Source organism: Rattus norvegicus, chromosome 10 (assembly GCF_021556685.1).
Source record: "Rattus norvegicus strain SHRSP/BbbUtx chromosome 10, alternate assembly SHRSP_T2T, whole genome shotgun sequence".
In the NCBI taxonomy this organism is placed as follows: Eukaryota; Metazoa; Chordata; class Mammalia; order Rodentia; family Muridae; genus Rattus; species Rattus norvegicus.
The window spans coordinates 26,356,516-26,376,038 of NC_141543.1; the positions used below are offsets into that span (position 1 = coordinate 26,356,516).

General features: G+C 46.0%; 1 protein-coding gene across 1 annotated transcript in view; it reads right to left on the minus strand.

Annotated features, from left to right (window-relative positions):
• Wwc1 (WW and C2 domain containing 1) overlaps window positions 1-19,523 on the minus strand; it is a 151,199-nt gene that overhangs the window by 60,451 nt on the left and 71,225 nt on the right. The window contains 2 exon segments of the mRNA NM_001427362.1: window positions 13,194-13,397; window positions 18,682-18,791. Coding sequence (NP_001414291.1) covers window positions 13,194-13,397; window positions 18,682-18,791 — 314 coding nt within the window.

Sequence of the window (19,523 nt, forward strand, 5' to 3'; positions counted from 1 at the left end):
TGTGTCACCAAACCCTTTTTCCTCACTGCCTCTTACAAGTATCTGTCCTTTTGTGGTTTATGAAAGGGAACGCACAGTGTGAGGTACTTCGAGGAAGAGAAGGAGACAGTGGGAAATTACCACAGACCATAAGCTCCCTAACCAAACCAGAGTCACCGCTGACCTGGCTCTGCGTGTCCCAGGCGTGGTAACAGGGAAACGTGTCTGGATAGGAGAATCATCAAGTCCTAAATAAACACTCTTGCCCACTGTTGAACGGTTTTTCTCAGTAGGGAAGTTATTCCTGGAGTGTCCTGAGTCACACTGTACGGGGCTAGTTCACCTCCCCACCCCATACACTCTTGGTGGTCTGAAGGCCGTGGTAAGAACCAGAGCGAGCGGAGACCAGGCTTTCTGGTTAATTCTCATCATCTGGCAGCAACGAATTGAGAAGCTGGTGTTCGGATTTCGCTAAAATACTTTAGCGGGGCTTTGAGTCACACACTCAGAGAGTTAAAGTTTGGGAAATGAGAGAAACTACTCTGTATAGCAAGGGGAAGGTGCCAGTAGGCAGCAGAGCGGTTCAGCAAAGCTCACGGTGGTGACCATGGCGATGGGGTCTAGATGCTATCTCAAGAGACAAGCAGGGCTGGGGAGGGCTGCCCGGCCTTTGGTGCGCAGGGGGTGTCATCACCTCCTGCCTTCTAGTTCTTCTATTCTTCTGTGGGCTTGGTGTGTGTGTGTGTTGGGGGGGGGCTCTGGGAGGGACATGGCTGGATACCGAGCTAGAATTTGGCTTACGCGTATCCTCCAAAGAGGTAACTTCCCAGCATTTTAAAGTGGTTCGCGCCATCTGTTATCTGCGTTGGATGGTAAGAACAGGCTGAAGAGCCTAGAGGAGCTGTCAGTGTGGAAATAAGATGGAGATATATGCAGAAGGGTCATCGGAGGGGCTGCCTGTTCTAAGCATCACGTCCTCCCAACCCCCACTGACCAGGAAGCTGGGGTACCGGGCACAGCGCTACACTACGGGAGAGACATTAAGGAGACAGTAACAGTCTGAAGACCTGTCAGAAGTGGCAGTTCCTGACCCCCGGACTGGGGGAAGGTGATGCTGGGGGTAGTAAGTCCTTGTGAAATGCATTAGCATTCCTCGGACATGCTCAGAAATTCTGGAAGCGGGGCTGGGGATTTAGCTCAGTGGTAGAGCGCTTACCTAGGAAGCGCAAGGCCCTGGGTTCGGTCCCCAGCTCCGAAAAAAAGAACCAAAAAAAAAAAAAAAAAAAAAAAAAAAAAAAAAAAAAAGAAATTCTGGAAGCAAAGGAAGCCAAAAGAGAACATATTCCTACCAACGGTACTGTCAAAGACTGGAATTCTTACTCGTTGGAGAATTCTTATGAAATGCACAATTTATACACAAAGCTGTTGAAATGGAGTACAGCCTGGTGAATATTCTCTCTCTCTCTCTCTCTCTCTCTCTCTCTCTCTCTCTCTCTCTCTCTCACAGAGACCTCCAAGAGCCAGGTATGGTAAAACATCTATAATCCCAGCATTCAGGAGGCTGAGAGTTCAGGGAGATGTAGAGTGTGTGTGTGTGCGCGTGCATATATAGCACAATGCAGTTTTTTAAGTTAATACACACACACACACACACACACACTATATGGCACATGTATACAGTTGAACAGGTTTTCACAAAGCAACACAGTCAAGTGATTAGAGGTCAGGACACGGAGAGCTGGCTTCCTGATACTCTGTGTGCCCCTTCGCTGCCTTCCACGGAAAGAACTTCCTATCCCAACAGTACGTTAAAAACTGTCTTGTTTGATCTTCCTTATTTATTGTAATTATTATTTTAATTTAATTATTTTAATTAGTAATTATTTTGAATTCGATTAATCATCAATCTTAATAATTTTAGAAAAGGTATATATGAGTGGAGTTTAAGAAACCAACTGTACTGGCTGGTTTTGTGTGTCAACTTGACACAAGCTGGCGTTATCACAGAAAAGGAGCCTCAGTTGTTGAAATGCCTTCATGAGACCCAGCTGTAAGGCATTTCCTCAACAGGTGGGAGGACCCAGCCCATTGTGGGTGGTGCGGTCCCTGGGCTGGTGGTCCTGGGTTCTATAAGAAAGCAAGCTGAGCAAGCCAGGGGAAGCAAATCAGTAAGTAACATCCCTCCATGGCCTCCGCATCAGCTCCTGCTTCCTGACCTGCTTGAGTTCCAGTCCTGACCTCCTTAGGTGATGAACAGCAATGTAGAAGTGTAAGCTGAATAAATCCTTTCCTCCCCAACCTGCTTCTTGGTCCTGATGTTTGTGCAGGAATAGAAACCCCGACGAAGACACCAGCCCAGGGTAAGGTTTATTATTAAAAGAAAAGAGAGAGAACATTTTATAGTTCCTATCCCTCTAACTCATAACCCCAGAATGGAACCATTTCTGTCTCTGTCTCTGTCTCTGTCTCTCTCTCTCTCTCTCTCTCTCTCTCTCTCACACACACACACACACACACACACACACACACACACACATGCTAGACAAGCATCCCACCGCTCAGCCCCACCCTTTGGGCTAGGGCTTTGTCTATCCGCCTCTATGTCCGAATAACCTGTGCAGTGGTATGTCTCGGTCTGCTCTGGTTTTAGGCATTATGCACTCGTCCCCCTCCCCCAAGGGATGATAACTTTAGTTTCTCTTCTTTTCCCAGCCCACACCACACGCTTGCCCCTCTCTCGCCGGCACATATCCCCAACACATCACATTTTTGGTTAAAGCTGCCTTCAGCATCTGCACTCTTTCTGTGCACTCTTGCTCTGCAAATGATTCAGGGCAGAGCCAGTCAGAGGGTTTCATTTACTTGTCCTGTTTCGTCCATTTTTTGCTCCACTCTCCCAGAGATAGTAATAATTGTCATTTTCACATTAGCTCAGTGTCTACAAATACATCACGAATTCAACCCCACATTCTGCATTATCCGAATACCCTCTCTTGGAGGCAAGCACATGCCTTCTGTCAATAAGTGTTGAGCTTCCACATGACCTGGGAGCCAGGTAAGCATAGCCAGCACCCAGGGGCTCTGGCTTTATGGCTCCTCCTCTCTGCTGTATTCAGGTCTCTCCTTCTATACTACCCCGCTATGTTGATAGAACTTCACTTCTAGTGGCTTCCTGGGAAAGGAAACAGGAAGGAAGCAAAAGTTTTGAAATCCCACATGTCTCGAAATACCTTCTCTACTCTATACTTAAAGATACTTTTGCAGTTGCGGGGGTTTTTAGGTCAGAATTGACTTTCCCGAAGGTAAAAGCATTGCGCCTGTCTAGTTCTCCAGTGTGGCTGGCAAGATGTGTGGACCAACTGGAGACCTGATCACTTCTGTGTGACCTGATCTTCCCTCCGGATGTCTGAAGGATGTTTCCTTGTTCCCGGGTTTCCAAATTTCCAAATGGGGGATGTGTTTGTGTTGACTTTCACACACTGCATTGGGCACTTGGTGAAGCTTTTCGGTGTGCAAACCCTCCTCTGGTTCTGGGGAATTCCGCTGAGTTATTTCATGGAGGCTTCTTTCTGTGTTTTCTCGGTGCTATGGTATACATTTTGATCTGGAATAGGCTTTCGGCACTAGCACTGTTTTCCCTCCCGTTGCCAATCTCACTGTATTTTGGCTCTGCTTCCTAGATTTCCTCAGTTGTATGTTCCCATCTTCCGATGTAGCTGTTATCTCTCATGTTTTGATTTCTAAAACATCATGTGAATCTTGGAAGTCTCCTTGATTTGAAACACGGCTCCCTAGTCTTGCCTCATGGCCTCGGAGCCTCTGCTGAGATCAGCTTCTCATGCATACTTCCTACTCCCCCCGAGCCTCTCCTTCATGTGTGGTCAGGCTCTATTTCTTCTGCTACAAGGACATCCAAAGTCTCAGCGGCTGCATGTGCTAACAAGCGGGAGCTAATCTGCTCGACTACACACTTCGAGGCCCATGATTTTGTGGCTGTCTCACTCAGGAATCCCCAATATCTGTGTCTTTCAATCTTTTTTCTCTTCGTATCTCTCTTCTGGCCAGGACTCCCAGAGTCCTATCCAGCCTGTTGGGGGATAGCCTGCCACCATTCTGGGCACCAGACATGAGGGTTGAGTTCTCCAAAGCCTGTGTTTATGTTCAAATAATAATTACCTTTTAGTATGCTATGTTCTGGCTTTGAACTTGCCCGGAATCCTCTAACTTCCAGTCCTGGGACTCCAGTACATACCCTCAGTCGTTTTCCAGGTAAGAGATGGGTAATCACCTGGTTGTACCAATATGGGACGCAGTCTGTCTCCGGCAACCTTTCAAGACTCTCTTCCCTTCACAGCTGTTTCCAGTGCTACCTGCTGCTGTGCTGGGTTATATGCTTTACATAGCAACAGAGCTGTAAGCTTCCCCATTTCCTGTTCATTTTCCCTCCTCTGAGGCTGTCCAGGTAGGGAATTATCTGGTTTGTACTCTTACAGTTGCACTTAAACAAAACAAAACAAAACAAAACAAAACAAAACAAAACAAAACAAACAAAACCTACCTGACTGAGCAACTCGGGGAGGAAAGGGTTGATTTTCTCTTACAACTTATAGCCCATCCTCTGGGGACATCAGGACGGGAGCTCAAAGCAGGAACCTGGAGGCAGGAACTGCGGTGATCCTTACTGGCTTACTCCTCAATGGAGGAGCTTAGCCTGTTTTCTTACAGCACCAAGACCCACCAGCCCAGGGGTGGCACTAATCACTCACTAAGAAAATGTCCTATAAACTTGATAACAGTCTGATCTTATGGTGACATTTTCTCAAGTGGGGTTCCCTCCTCCCCGATGACTCCAGCTGTGTCGAGTTGACGTAAAACTGGCCAGCACACTCAGACAGATAGGTGGGCACTTTTACAGGCTGAGCCACCTCAGCCCTCCTGCTGGTATTCTAACTATGGCATCTTGGTGATTCCTTTCTCAGTTGGGAAATCAAAGTCTGGAGAGGGGAATGAGCAAGGCCTCAAAGAATCAGATCTCCCAAGTCTTCACCTGTTTCAGGCTGGGAGGGACCCAGATGGAGGCCGGGAACCTTGACATGTGACTTGTGAACTTGCCTTAAATGAAGTGGATAAAGATTTGAAGATCGGACCTGCCTGGGTGGTACCAAAGCGCCTGCAGTCCCGCAGTGATGGGACTCTGGAGAAGACCACTTGCCCTTCTGGGGTCTCAGTTTCCTTGCCCGTAGAATAGTAACAACACTGCCTTGCTGGAGAGTGTAAGTGGAGGACCTTGATTATTGCTTTCTAAGCATACAGTAGGGGCACAATACATGTTTCTTTCTGCTTCCCAACAGGGCTGGAGATGACACCAGCGAGTTGACAACGAAGTCTATCCCAAGGTATGGCCCCACCTGTGACAGGTACTCACAGCAGTCAAGGCCAAATGACGAAATCTTCACAAGCCCCAGCAGGCCATCTGAGGCATGTGTCCTCGCCAGTCTGATGTCCAAGAAGACTTATAAACCCTAAACGAAGATCAAGATGAGACTCTGGAGGTATCCTTTAACTGGGATCGCTGGGCTGAGGAGTTGACAATCCCTGGCTCGTCTGGATCTCCAATCTAGTTGCCTGATATGACCCCATGGGGGTGGCCTCCGAGGCTGGCTCAGTCTTTTTTGGGAAATCTGGAAGTCGTACTGATGATCTGAAGAACCACATCCCTCGCTTCCCGTCTTTGGCCGTGTATTTAAAGGCACAGCATTCCTGTTTGAAATGTGTGGTGCTGGATCGGTTTCAGGTTTCAGAAGTTTTGCATTTTGAAATGCTTGCATTTACATAATGAGTTATCTCGGGGACAGGACCCAAGGCAAAAATATAGGAAATTTATTCATGCTTATATGAGCGGAAGGTTACTTTATTTGTTGACTTATTTTGAAGCAGGGTCTCACTCAGTAACCTAGGTTGACTCGGAGCTTACCATACAGATCAGGTTGGCCTTGAACTCACAGAGATCTGCCTGCCTCTGCCTAAGGGCTGGTATTAAAGATACGTGCCATTGCATCTGGCTTGAAAGTAGCTTTGACAATACTTTAAGGACCTTTGTGAGTGACGCCGAGTCCGTGATGTGACATCTCTCACATGGTATTACAGTGACACCTAAGTAGATTTTGGAACATTTTAGATTTTGGTTTTATAGATTAGGGAAGCTCAGCTTGTCTTCTTTGTGCCGGGGACCATTTTGACCCAATTTGACAAATGAATGTGTCAAATTCCTTCACAGTAGCAATAAATAATAATATAACTTTACTGATGAATGGACAACTGAGTGGTTAAAATCCCATAATGTGCCCCAGAAAACACTGTTATTAGATCAGTTTTGTACACATAAGAGAAGACCAAGAAGTTATAAGGTTATAGAGCTGGCAGACTGCGTATCATGCACTTGAAGCCAGGCAGTCTGTCTCCAGTGCTGCCCCTGATAAATGTTATATGGGACCAGGTACGGTGGGTGGCACAGGCCTCTAACCGCTGTACTTCGGAGGCAGAAGCAGGTGCATCTCTGTGAGTCAGGGACCAGTCTGGTCTACATAGAGAGTTCAAGGCCAGCCAGAGCCACATGGTGAGAGCATGCCCTTAAACATATGTAAATTACATCTCAGCATGTACATAATAAGCTAGACATCCCACAATTGTCTGTAATTGCAGCTCTTAGGTATCTGAGATCCTCTTCTGCACACACCCAGGTATTCACACACACCACCCACGTGCATGCACACACTTTCATGGGCACATACACACAAACAAATTAATTGATTGATATAAAATTAATTGATATAAAAAATATTAATTTTTATATTGTGGGCAGATACAATGGCTTGGCAGATAAACTCTTGCTGTCAAGTCTGACTGGTCTTCATTCATAGCTGCACCATGGCACATGTGTATCTGTATACACATGCACATAAAAAAAATAAAATGTAAATCCTCTCAATCTAGCTTGGGACTTTGAGATAAGTCTTATTTTAACCCTGGAGTTATGTGTTGATGGGGATATTTACTTAGCTGTTAACATGTTTCTAAGGAAACTGTACCAGGTACTTTCCCTAGACCAGTGGCTTTCAAATAGAGCCAATTTGGCCTTCTATGGGACACTGAGATGTCTGGAAATGTATTTTGCTTGTGGTCCTGCTGGTACCAAGTGAACAGAGGCAGGAAGGGTGCTGAATATTCCTTCCACATGCAGGACCCCCTCAGTGTCTGCTCCGAAGGTCAATGGCACTGTAGCTAAACATTCTGCTACGGACTCATCAGGAAAGGCGTTAATAACATTCTCACAATTAGACATGAAGAGTCTGAGTGTGGTGGGTATGCTCTCCAAGGTCGGTGCTATGGCAACAGATGTGTGCACCCAGGCCTTCTGAGAAACTGCTTTCCATGGCTGCCCTCACCACACGGTGTTTCTCGCAAGACCTTTAATTTTAGCAAGTTTCTATCCCCAAATCCAAGAAGGATGTGACGAATATTGATACATCCTTTACCTAGATCACCCAGGGTTTTGTTCATTTTGTGGTATTAGGGACAGAACACAGGGCTTGCACGAGTTAGACAAGCACTGTACCCTTGAGTTCTATAGATACCTACTCCCCCTTTAAAAATTAGTACTGAGGGGCTGGAGAGATGGCTCAGTAGTTAAGAGCACCGACTGCTTTTCCAGAGGTCCTGAGTTCAAATCCCAGCAACCACATGGTGGCTCACAACCATCTGTAATGGGGTCTGATGCCCTCTTCTGGTGTGTCTGAAGACAGCTACAGTGTACTCATGCAAAATGAATAAATAAATGTTAAAAAAAATTAAAAAAAATTAGTACTGAGCCCCCAAATAAAAGGAAAAAGAATCATTCTGTAACCCAGACTAGCCTCCGACATGTAATCCCCATGGTTTATCCTCTGCAGTAGCTGGGCTCACGGCCATGCTCCCCCCATTCGTGACCAGATCTGCCAGCTTTTACCTTTCCCAAGATTGTTCATTCATCCGTCTGCCTGGTTAGTGGTACTCTCAGTTCACAGTAATTCTTCAAGCAGGCTAGGGCTGTAGAGTGTGTCTAGGATACACACGGACCTAGGTTTGAGCCCCAGGACCCCTCACCTCCACAGCCTCCCAATCCCCCTCCCCCAAAATTCAACAAATAATAATGTCTAGAAGCACTATCGATAGCTGAAAACGCACACCATATTCAATGCATCAATCCGTCATCAACCGTTACAGCACTAAGCTTGGCATCATAGTTTTTCCATGCCTTCTTGCCCACCCCAAGTGGCTCCTTTGACCTTTTACAATTTAGACCAGTTATCTTGCACACTAGTCTACATTATGGATACATCTGGCTGTGTTCACGGATAGAAAGGTTCAGATGGAATATTATTGTACAGGAGAAACTCTATGAAGTACCCATCTCAAAGGGCTTGTGATGCCAATTGGCTATTTACTGGTGATGTCCGTTCTACCCAGCAGATAAAAGCTGAAAAATATCTCCTGAAAAGGGACAGTTCACAGCCTAAAATTAGGAAATAATTCGTAGGCTATTACTCTGTACCATGTAACCGTCGCCACAAAAAAAGGTCCATTTGCCCGTTTTCAAACTATGGAGCTTTAGAGAAAGGAAAAACATCAGTGTCACCTGTTCAAGTAAGAGTTTCACTGGCAACAGTAGTGTCTTCGTTAGGGGTTTACTGCTGTAAACAGACACCATGACCAAGGCAAGTCTTATAAGGACAGCATTTAATTGGGGCTGGCTTACAGGTTCAGAGGTTCAGTCCATTATCATCAAGGCGGGAGCATGGCAGCATCCAGGCAGGCATGGTGCAGGAGGAGCTGAGAGTTCTACATCTTCATCTGAAGGCTGCTAGGAAAAGACTGGCTTCTAGGCAGCTAGGACGAGGGTCTTAAAGCCCAGGCAACAGTGACACACCTACTCCAACAGGGCCACACCTCTTAATAGTGCTGCTCCCTGAGCCAAGCATATACAAAGCATCACAAACAGTATTTCCATTTCAGGACAGAGGCAACGATATTAATGTGCACTGAGTCCCCAACTTTCTATATAAAATCCTAACCTCCAAAATGATGGAGACCGGGCCTTTGAAAGGTAAGCAGGCTTAAGTGAGGTCCTGAGACTTGGGCTACTGTAAGGAAAGAAACCAGAAAGCCTGCAGTCAGCCTGCAGTCTCTCTCTGCCATATGGTGTGATGTCACAACAAGAAGGCTGCCATGTGTAAACCAAGAGAGCTCTCATGGGAGCCCATTCGTGCCAGCATTTCCTTCATCTCTGATGTCCAGCCTCTATAACTGTGGAGGAACATTGTGTTGGAAGCTATCTAGGCTGTGGTGTGGTATTACAGAAGATCTCATTAACTAAGTCAGACTTCATGCTAGAAGCCTCCTAGCATGTCATAGGACCTCTAGATAGCTGAGATCCGCTGGGGCAGCTCCTGAATGTCTCAGCAGGGGCAGGACTGGGACAGTGGCTGGTCCATCACAGCTAGCCCCAGCCTGCTAGCTAAATGAACCTCCCAAATCAAGGGTATCACAACCAAGCCACAGATGCATGGACACCATGGTCACATGCCTAACCCCATGCCTGACCTCAACTCAAAGTGGCAGAGGTGACAGATGGGTTTGCATGTTATAACTGTCTCTCACCAGCTGTAACAATGTGGGCGGATTACTGATCCTGAGCCTTACTTTCCTTATCTCTTAAGATGGTTAATAGCACCTTGACTAATACTTGAATGGAACAGAAGCGCTATGAGGATTGCTGAAAATACCACATATCGAGATTGCAGGAAGGTTCCAGGCATGTAATAAACACCCCATAAACATAGGGAAGATTTGGTTCGTAAAAAAAGTAGTGGCATATCAGATGTGAAGTCACATGTCTATAATCCCAGCAATTAGGAGGCAGACGCAGGTATAGAAATGGCACACAGCTAGAATACCTGCATCCTTAAGAGGTAGAAGCAGGAGGACGAGGAGCTCAAGGCTAGCCTTGGCTACCCAGCAAGTCAAAGGACACTCTCAGGATAGAGAGAGCCAAGCTTTGTAAGGTGGCCTCTGGCATATTGTGTGTGTGTGTGTGTGTGTGTGTGTGTGTGTGTGTGTGTGTGTGTGAATGTGCACGCATGTCTACATACATACATAAAACACACAAGATAAAATGTACACACACATTTTAAAATGTACAAAAGGCTGGCCATCATGGTACATGTCTTTAATCCCAGTGTGGGAGGAAGTGGGGAGTGACGTGGATCTCTGAGAGTTAAAGGGCAACCTGGGCTACATTATGAGACCCTGTCTCCAAAACAAAAAACAGGGGTTAGAAAGGTGGCTTACTAGTTAAGCGCTCTCTTCTGACCTCCTCAGGTACACATATAAGCTAAACCCTCGTATACATAAAAACAAAAAGTTTAAAAAGCAACATGGAAACCTTAAAACAGCAACAACAAAAACAAAACCACACCCACACACAAGGTTACCATTTTAAATATTTTAAAGCACTCTGTTCACAACATTAAGTACACTCCTGGTGGGAGTGCAAACTTGCACAGCCACTAATGAAAATCAGTATGGTAGTTCCTCAGAAAATTGGGAGTCGATCTTCCCCAAGACCCAACTATACCACTCTTGGGCATGTACCCAAAAGATGACCCATCCTACTGCAAGGACACTTATGTGACCATGTTTATAGCAGCTTTATTCATGATCATCGGAAGCTGGAAACAACTTAGGTGTTCCCTCAACGGAAGACTAGATAAAGGAAGTGTGTTACATTGACACAATGGTACATTTAACTCAGCTGTTAAAAACAATGAGATCGTGAAGTCTGCAGGCAAATGGATAGAACTAGCAAAGATCATCCTGAGTGAAGTAACCTAGACCCAGAAAGACACACACGATATCTACTCACTTACATGTGGATAGGAGCTGCTAAGTAAAGGATAAACAACAGAGTCAGAGAAGCTAAGTAATAAGGAGGGCTTTAAGGGGATGCACAAATCTCTCTGGAAAGGAGAAATAGATTTTGTGGGTGGACTGGGGATAGATGAGGATGGGAACAGGAGGGATCAGGTAGGGGAGGGGCAGAAGGAGAGACTTTGGGGAGAAAGCAGTGGGAGAGGTGTGCATTTGGGGGCAATATGGAACCCTAATGCAGTAGAAACTTCTTGGAACCGTGAGGTTGACCCTGGCGAGGTCTCCCAGTTATGGAGGATCTAGAACCTGAACCAGCCTTCTTCCGTAACCAAGTTAGGTTCCCAGTGGTGGAACTGAGGTACCAACTCAGTCAAGAAACCTTCAAGCCACAACCTGTCCTGCCTGCAGGATGTGCTGGGGCAATGGTGGCTCAGAGCTTAGGGCCGTGGCCAGCCAATGACTGGTGTAACTTGAGGCCCAAGTCATGAGAGGAAGCCCATGGCTGACACTGCCTGAATGGCCAGGACCTGGAAGCTAAGCTGGTCCTAGGTAGAAGCAAACACAACTGACAAAAAGTCAGTGAAATGATTCCAATGATATTCTGTTGTACTCATACATCGTTGCCTAGCCCAGTCATCAGAGAGAGGCTTCCTCGGTCAGCTGATGCAGAGAACCGCAGTAAACACGAGGCAGAGCTCGGGGAACCCCACAGAAGAGGGAGAGAAAGGATTGTAGGAGCCAGAAGGGTCAGAGATATTGGGAGAACCCAAACACAGAATGAACTAAGCAGGGGTCATAGGGCTCACAGAGACTGAAGCAGCAAGTGCTGAGCCTGCGTGGGTCTGCACTAGGCACTCTCATGTTCTACGGCTGTTTAGCTTGGGTTTTGTGGGACACCTAGCAGTGGGAGCACAGGTGTCAGTGACTCTTTGGCCTGCTCGTGGGACCTTTTCCCCCTCCTACTGGCTTGCCTCATTCAGCCTTCATACAAAGGTTTGTGCCAAGTCTTACTGCATCGTGTTTTGCCACGTTCAGGCGATATCACTGGAGACCTGCTCTTTTCTGAAGGGAAACGGAAGAGCAGAGGGTCTGGTCGAGAGGGGAGGTCTGGGTGAGTGGGAGGAGGGGAAAGAGAGGAGGCTGCGGTCAGGAGTATTGCGTGAGAGAAGAATAAAGAAAAAGAGAATAATAAAAGTAAACTCCTGGGCTGGAGAGATGACTCAGCGGTAAAGAGCACTGACTGCTCTTCCACGGGTCCTGAGTTCAAATCCCAGCAACCACATGGTGGCTCACAACCATCTGTGATGGAATCCAATGCCCCCTTCTGGTGTGTCTGAGGATTGCTACAGTGTGCTCATATGTATAAAATAAGAAATCTTTTTTAAGAAGTATATTCCTGGTGTTGTAAATGTGTCATATCCATCATTATTAACTATCCATTGCTATGACTTTTTGGGGGGGTCCCCAAAGCAAAACCTTTATCCCCATTAAACTCCCCCTGCTGCTCCCCATCTCCCACAGCGGTGGGTGAGCTTTAAATGAAGCGATATGGAAGCTGCTTAACTTTCCAAAAAAATGATCACAAGTGAAATGGAACGAAACAAGGTAAAAATGGCGGACAAGTTGATGCTCGACACAGAAAGCAGTGGGGTGCTGGGGGGTTGGGGGGGGAGACTCAGCAGGTAAGAGCACTTGCTGTGCACTGATAAGGACCTAGGTTAAAATGCTCAGCATTCGTGGAAAAAGCTGAGCACGGCTGTGTGTGCCCGTAACTATAGCAATTGGGGGGAGACAGTAAAGAGGAGGAAGAAAGACCACTGGGGCTTGCTGGCTACCAGCCTGACTCCAGTTGGAGACCCTTTCTCAATAGCAAGATGAGTGAGAGAGCAGGATACCCAGTCCTGCTGGCCTCCACATTTATGCCTGGGTGCCAGCGTCAGCACATACATGTGCATATAATGCATGGACGCCCACACATCCAGAGGACAAAAGAAAGAAAAAGTAACAGGAGGGACGAAAGAAAGAAAGAAAGAGAGAGAGAAAGAAAGAGAGAGAGAGAGAGAGAGAGAGAGAGAGAGAAAGGGTACCAGGAGGAACAATAGAATAGAGATATGTAGTCTTGTAAGAGGAATGGAGAGGGTTAAGGGACAGATTTAAGTACAGAAGCTATTGACAGTACTCAGTGTGAATAGTTCCTGCTGTACTAGTCAGGGATGCCAGCAATGGTGCCAGCAATGGAAGGTACTCACAGCTAACCTGGGAGCCCAGCTTATGCTCCCAGACGGCATGCAACTGCTGATACTCCTGCTGTGCCAGCTCCAGGCGCTGCTGCTTCACCTGGTAGATCTCCTTTTGTGCACTCAGAGCCTCCTGGGCCACCACCAGGTAATCCTTCAGCATGTGCTCTTGTTCCCGCCGCCATTGCACCCTTGGATCCTCAATCTGAGTGGTTTCTGAAACAGATCCCAGAGCAATATGTCAGGCCTATACAAGTACCTATTGTGTTGGTGGGCTATAGAACCCACCACTGGACACCAAAAGTGTGATGGACAGAAACTCATCATTTTATATTGATGGGTTTCTTTATATTGATAAGTACATATCGTAGCCAATAAATATAAATGGGTTAAAATTACTACATGGCAAAGCAATTCCATCCGGATTTGTCACACTACCAAAACAATAATTCAAGATCAGTTTTCAAACTGAACACCGAGTTCTATCTGAGAACAAGCAAAAGAAGGAGTAGGCTAAGGGCATAATAGAAGTTTAAGGCCATCTGCTATGGCTCAGTGTAAAAGGAAAAGACAATCACTCATCAGTTTCAAAAACCACGAACAGGCATCCTGTACTCTGTTAGCAATATAAAATAGAATAGTATAATAATACATATTAGGAACAGAGGCATAAAATATTAATACCCTTGACCAATAATTCCCCCTATACTAATTTTTCATAAAAATATTTTTTTTAAATTCAGGTGGCCATACATTTGTACAAAAACATGATAAATGGTAAGCATATATTTGAGCTTCTTAGTATAAGAGTCCTTTTTTTTTTTTTTTTTTTTGGTTCTTTTTTTTTTTTTTTTTTCGGAGCTGGGGACCGAACCCAGGGCCTTGCGCTTCCTAGGCAAGCGCTCTACCACTGAGCTAAATCCCCAACCCCAAGAGTCCTTTATATACTCGGAATGCTAGGTGCTGTGCAAATATTTTCTCCTTTATCGTACTGTCAGTTTCTTTTGAAAAAGGCATCTTTTTAGGGGAAAAAGAGAGGCTTTAGTTTGAGGAAGCTAGATTTACTATATTTTATGGTTAGTGCTTTTTGTATATTGTCCAAATATGTTTGTGTGTGTTTCAAAATGTTTTAGATTTTCTCCTAACTTCAGTTTTCCTCCACCCCCTAACCCTATCCCTAACCCCCACCCTGCCTCCCCACCACCCCACAATCGTTCTTGAGTTTCTGGTCTCAAGAGGTCGTCCAACTCTATCTTCTCTAATGCTGGACCTCTCACACCTCCGAATTTTAGCTAAGATGAAGTATAGTATCTAGTGCTGAGATGAGATATATTATGCTATCATACCAGGCTCAGTTTTTTTTTTTGCCTGTGTTTTCTTTTAGGTGTTTTATAATTGTAGCTTTTATGTTTAGGGTCTCGGCCCATATGGTGTGAGGTAAAGAGTTCCCTCCTCTACCACATTTCCATATGGAAAGCAATTGTACCAGCCGCTCTTGAGGTCTAGCCTTCCGGGAACCAGGTTCTCAGGTGCCTCACTGAAGTCAGGTTAAATGCTGCTGATTCTTAACTAGTCATTCTGTAAATGGCCCTCCTACAGCCCAGCCCTCCAGCTGCCATGGCTGTCCCTCACAGTAGATAGTGCCCTACCTGGATAGGCACCTCAAGATCATCCTGGCTATTTCTTTCAGTTCTTGTTCTTACTAAAGTTACACATGTTGTCCATATGTATAAAGTTATGAAGGAGTTGGACAGCTAACCATACTACAAAGTGTACAACCCAAACCATCATTCCCTCACCTTTTTCCCACACATATCTCCCACAGAAAGGCAGCCACCGCGATCATCTCTTAGTTTATTGGAGACATCACAGAGAACCACTTCACTCCATCTTAAGCTCCAGATCTCAACCTATACACACATTCTCAGTGTGCATACAGCTACTACACTCCGGAACTTTGCATCTCCTCTCCTACCCCTTGTGCTGGGATCACAGGCCTGTGCCACCACACCCATCCCTCCTGTTTCTTTTTTTTAAATTTTATTTATTTATTATATATATGAGTACACTGTAGCTGTCTTCAGACACACCAGAGGGCATCAGATCCCATTACAGATGGTTGTGAGCCACCATGTGGTTGCTGGGATTTGAACTCAGGACCTCGGGAAGAGCAGTCGGTGCTCTTAACCACTGAGCCATCTCTCCAGCCCCCCCTCCTGTTTCTGATACACACCACACACCTGCTTTTCACAAAGTTAACAACACAGTATTTCTGACAGTGTGACAACATGTAGGGCCACTGTTTAAAAAAAAAAAACAGGGCTGGAGAGATGGCTCAGTGGTTAAGAGCACCCGACTGCTCTTCCAGAGGTCATGAGTTCAATTCCCAGCAACCACATGGTGGCTCACAACCATCTGTAAAGAGATCCGATTCCCTCTTCTGATGTATCTGAAGACAGCTACAGTGTACTTATATATAATAAATGAATAAATCTTTAAAAAAAAAACAAAAACAAAACGGCTGAACATCTGGGGAATATGCAACATTGTTGCCATATGGAGAGCTACAAATTAAAACTAGCCAAGTAATACTCTAAACCTGTGAAAATATTAACTAAAGATAAAAATGAGACCCAGGAACTGGATTTGATCTGAATGCCCTCTCCTTGAAGACTAGCTTTATTGTACCAGCAGGTCCATGCCAGCTTCCAAAGAAAGGATGCAACCAGCAATCTTACCCAGCAATGACTCCTATGAAGCAAATCAATGTCCAGCATGGCACGATAGCCCTAAGGGTGCAGTAGTGGCACACGTGCCTTGGTGGTAACCAACTGCTCTCTAACTGGATTTAAGATCCGATCAGCGAGAGGGAAATCATGTCTGGTACTGGAACCCTAGCTAACCATTCAGTGCTAATGAAATCATGGTTGTGGGGGGAGACTCTACAACCATTAACTTACTAAAGCAGCACAATCCCTAACAATGTAGCCTCCTCGGCAAGAAAACTTTTCTTTGCAACAGATGGAGGCCACTACAGAAAATACAGGGTCGTGGAGCCCGGTCCTAATGGATCTGCTTGTTAGTTTTATGTCAACCTAAAATAAACTGGACTCATCTGGGAGGAGGGAACCTTAACTGAGACATTGCTTCCATAGGTTTACCTGTGGGAAAGTAAGTGGTACCATCCCTGGGCAGGTGGTTCTGGGTTGTTTTTATAAGAAATACCCTGAACAAGCCATGGGGAACAAGCCAGTTAACAGTATCCCTTCATGATCTCTGCTTCAGTTCCTGCCTCCAGGTTCCTGCCTTGAGTTCCTTCCCTGATTTCCTTCCATGATTGTCTTGTAAGCTGTAAGCTAAAATATCCTCTGACCTGCAAGTTGCTTTTGGTTGTGGTGTTTGCTCCAACAACCACCGAAAACCAAACTATGACAGAATTAGAGAAGAATGTTGCTCAAGGACAGCACAAACAAGTTAGATTGCTCTGGGTCCATGACTCTGAATGATTAAAGATTAAGGCTGCAAAAGTCTCATTCCCTCCTTGCATTTGTCTCAATATGACATCTACAGATATAGTATCTTCCACCCAACAATACTACTTCCAAACCAAAGGGAAAGCCTATGAGCTGGTGAAACCACCAGATAGCATTCTTCTTGCTTGGTCCCACCTCATTACTCTTGGCTTGTGTGAGTGCGCATGAACACACACACACACACACACACACACACACACACACACACACACCACCTTCTGCCATCATCCCCTGGAGAATTAACTCCGCCACAGCCTGCTGGTCTCCCCCTCCCTTCTGTTTCTCCAGCAACTCCCAGAAGCACATTAAAATCCCACTCCTGCCATGAGACTTTAATGAGGGGGATGTTCTCAGCAATTTGAAAACAGGGAAGGGCTGATTAGGGCTCCGGTCCATCAGTGTTTAACCCAGCATCTGATGCGGCCCTCCAAGCATTAACCTCATTCCCCATACACACTCAATTAGGCATATTTACTTCTCATTAGTCGGCACGCAATCATGAGTGCTAATAAAAACCTTTGCTATCCCCAACAATGCTATTAATGCCATTAGCTGCCTTTCAGATATCCTTCCACACTTACCTGCCAACAACAGTGGGCTCGTTCATTCACTTACTCATGCATCCGCTCACAGGGGCCCTTCTCTACTTAGCAAGGGTAAGCGCATACCTACTGCGTGCCTCTGCGAGCAAAGGCTTGGAACTAGATAGAGTTAGACACAGTAACTTCCCCAGAAGACAGTGACGACAGATAGAGGATACTTAGAAGGGGAGATGGATGAACGGAAAGTCCAACTCCATTCTTCGGTATCAGTTCAAATCCCAGTTCAGGGGACCCTTGTTGAGATGGGTCCAAAGCTGTCCTGGGGAAAATCACTGTTTTCCAGATGGCCTCAAACTCATCACTTTCGTCCTCAGTCTCTTAGTGCTGGGAGTACAGGCATGCACTATCATGCTGGCCTTCAGACATATCTTATCTCTGAGAACTGAGCAGCCAAAATCTTAATAAGATGAAGATAATTAGCCTAATGTGCCACAGGGTCCCCGGGAGGACTGGAGAAGACACTGTCTACTGAGAGTCTCTGCAGCCCACAGCCCAGAGTGTGCACTCGGGATGCGGAGGGCAGTTCGGAGTTGGTAGCCTAGAATCAGCCTTCAGACCTTGCCAGGCTCGCCCTGCTCCCCTTCATCTTCCTCTTGCCTGAAAGGATAAAGAGAATCTTAGGGTTGTAAAGACTACTTAAGATGGGAAAACCCTGTCCCACTGCACAGCATTTCAGAGGACAGAGGTAATCTTGGCTAAGACGATGCACACACTGTCTCTCTTTAGCTAAAGCATCTCTCCTCTGTCCTCCTCAAGACGTTTCTGCCTTTCTCAAATAGTTCCTCCGTCACGGTCCCAGAAGGAGACAGCCGTAGTAGAAATATGCATTTTAGGTCCAATACTGTGGTCACACAGGCAATGAAAGTGGGCTGACCAACACGCTAATCTATTACGGACCTACCTGCATGAACGTAAGACGCTTTGTGTAGCTAGCAAGCTAGAGGCTTGCTAGGGCTTCATATACTCCAAAATGACAAAGTGTAGCTGTTTTTTTTTTTAATGGGAAAAGAAGCCATTCATAAACATGTAAAAATACGTATGTAGGCACACACACCAACACATGATTGGAAATATTACAAAAATGATATGCCAAAAACGATACAGAGGAAATCGTCAGCCTCTAAAACCGAGGAGCAGGCTGGAGCGGAGAGAAGAGTCTATTAAAAAAAACCTTTCGAACTGTTGTTTTCACACGAGCATACATTATCTATCTATATCCTCACTGACATCTCTTGAGTCTGCATTAAACAAAACACAATCTGCCTCCAAGGCTCTGCTGGTGCTTCTGTGGAGGTGGACTCGAGAAGGGAAGGGGATAGACGTGGGGACGGGGTCTGGGGAGTGGAAGGGCAGTGAAGAACTTACTGGTATTGTGGTCTATGAAGTAATCTCCAACCTGTGGATCATACGCTTCTTCCCATCCCAGCGGCAACTCGTCGCTAATGCAGTCAGCAAAGGTGAGTGGTTTGGTGTACCTGGCAAGGAAGACAGGAGACACACTCCATCAGCAAGCAGTCCCAACACTGCTACGATGTGCTGTTTTTCCGGACTCCCCGTTCCTCCTCACTGGTCAGCACATCCAGACGTTTTGTACTGTAACACCAGTCCTGCTGTGCCTTGAGTCTCTGGGAAGGTAAAGCTGTCCCACTGTAACATCAGGGTAAGGATATGGGGGAAGGTAGAGAATGGATTCCTGTCCAAATATTTTGCCTCTAACGTGATAGTGGCTTCGGCAAGTCATCCTTCTGTCTAAACCTTGGGTTTCTGCATCTCCAGATGATATTTTTTTGCACAGCAGCTCTGAGGCCAAGTCTTGGCTTCATGACTTGGATTCCAGCCCCCTCTGGCTTTTCCACCTGTAGCTGGCTGGCCAGGCCCACTCTGGTCTTTGTCCTGGCCCTGTCTTGTATTTGTCACGCCCATTTGCCTTTGGAAAAGCTAGCCTCCCATGAGCTCTAGAGCAACAGACGCTCCAGCCCCAGGAGTCTAGCCAGCAAGCCATATTTATTTGCTGATTGAGTTGGATCTCAAAATGCCTGCACCCACTGCTGGCTCTCCTCAACTGGGCTGGCCAAACTGATTTTTTGGCAATAATAACTCTCCGAGGCCCCATCTCACAGAGTGTGAACTGGTGGTAATCACCCAAGCCTTAGTGGCTAAATCAGACAGATAAACAAATCAGGCAACTGGAGCATCAAAGGCTTGTC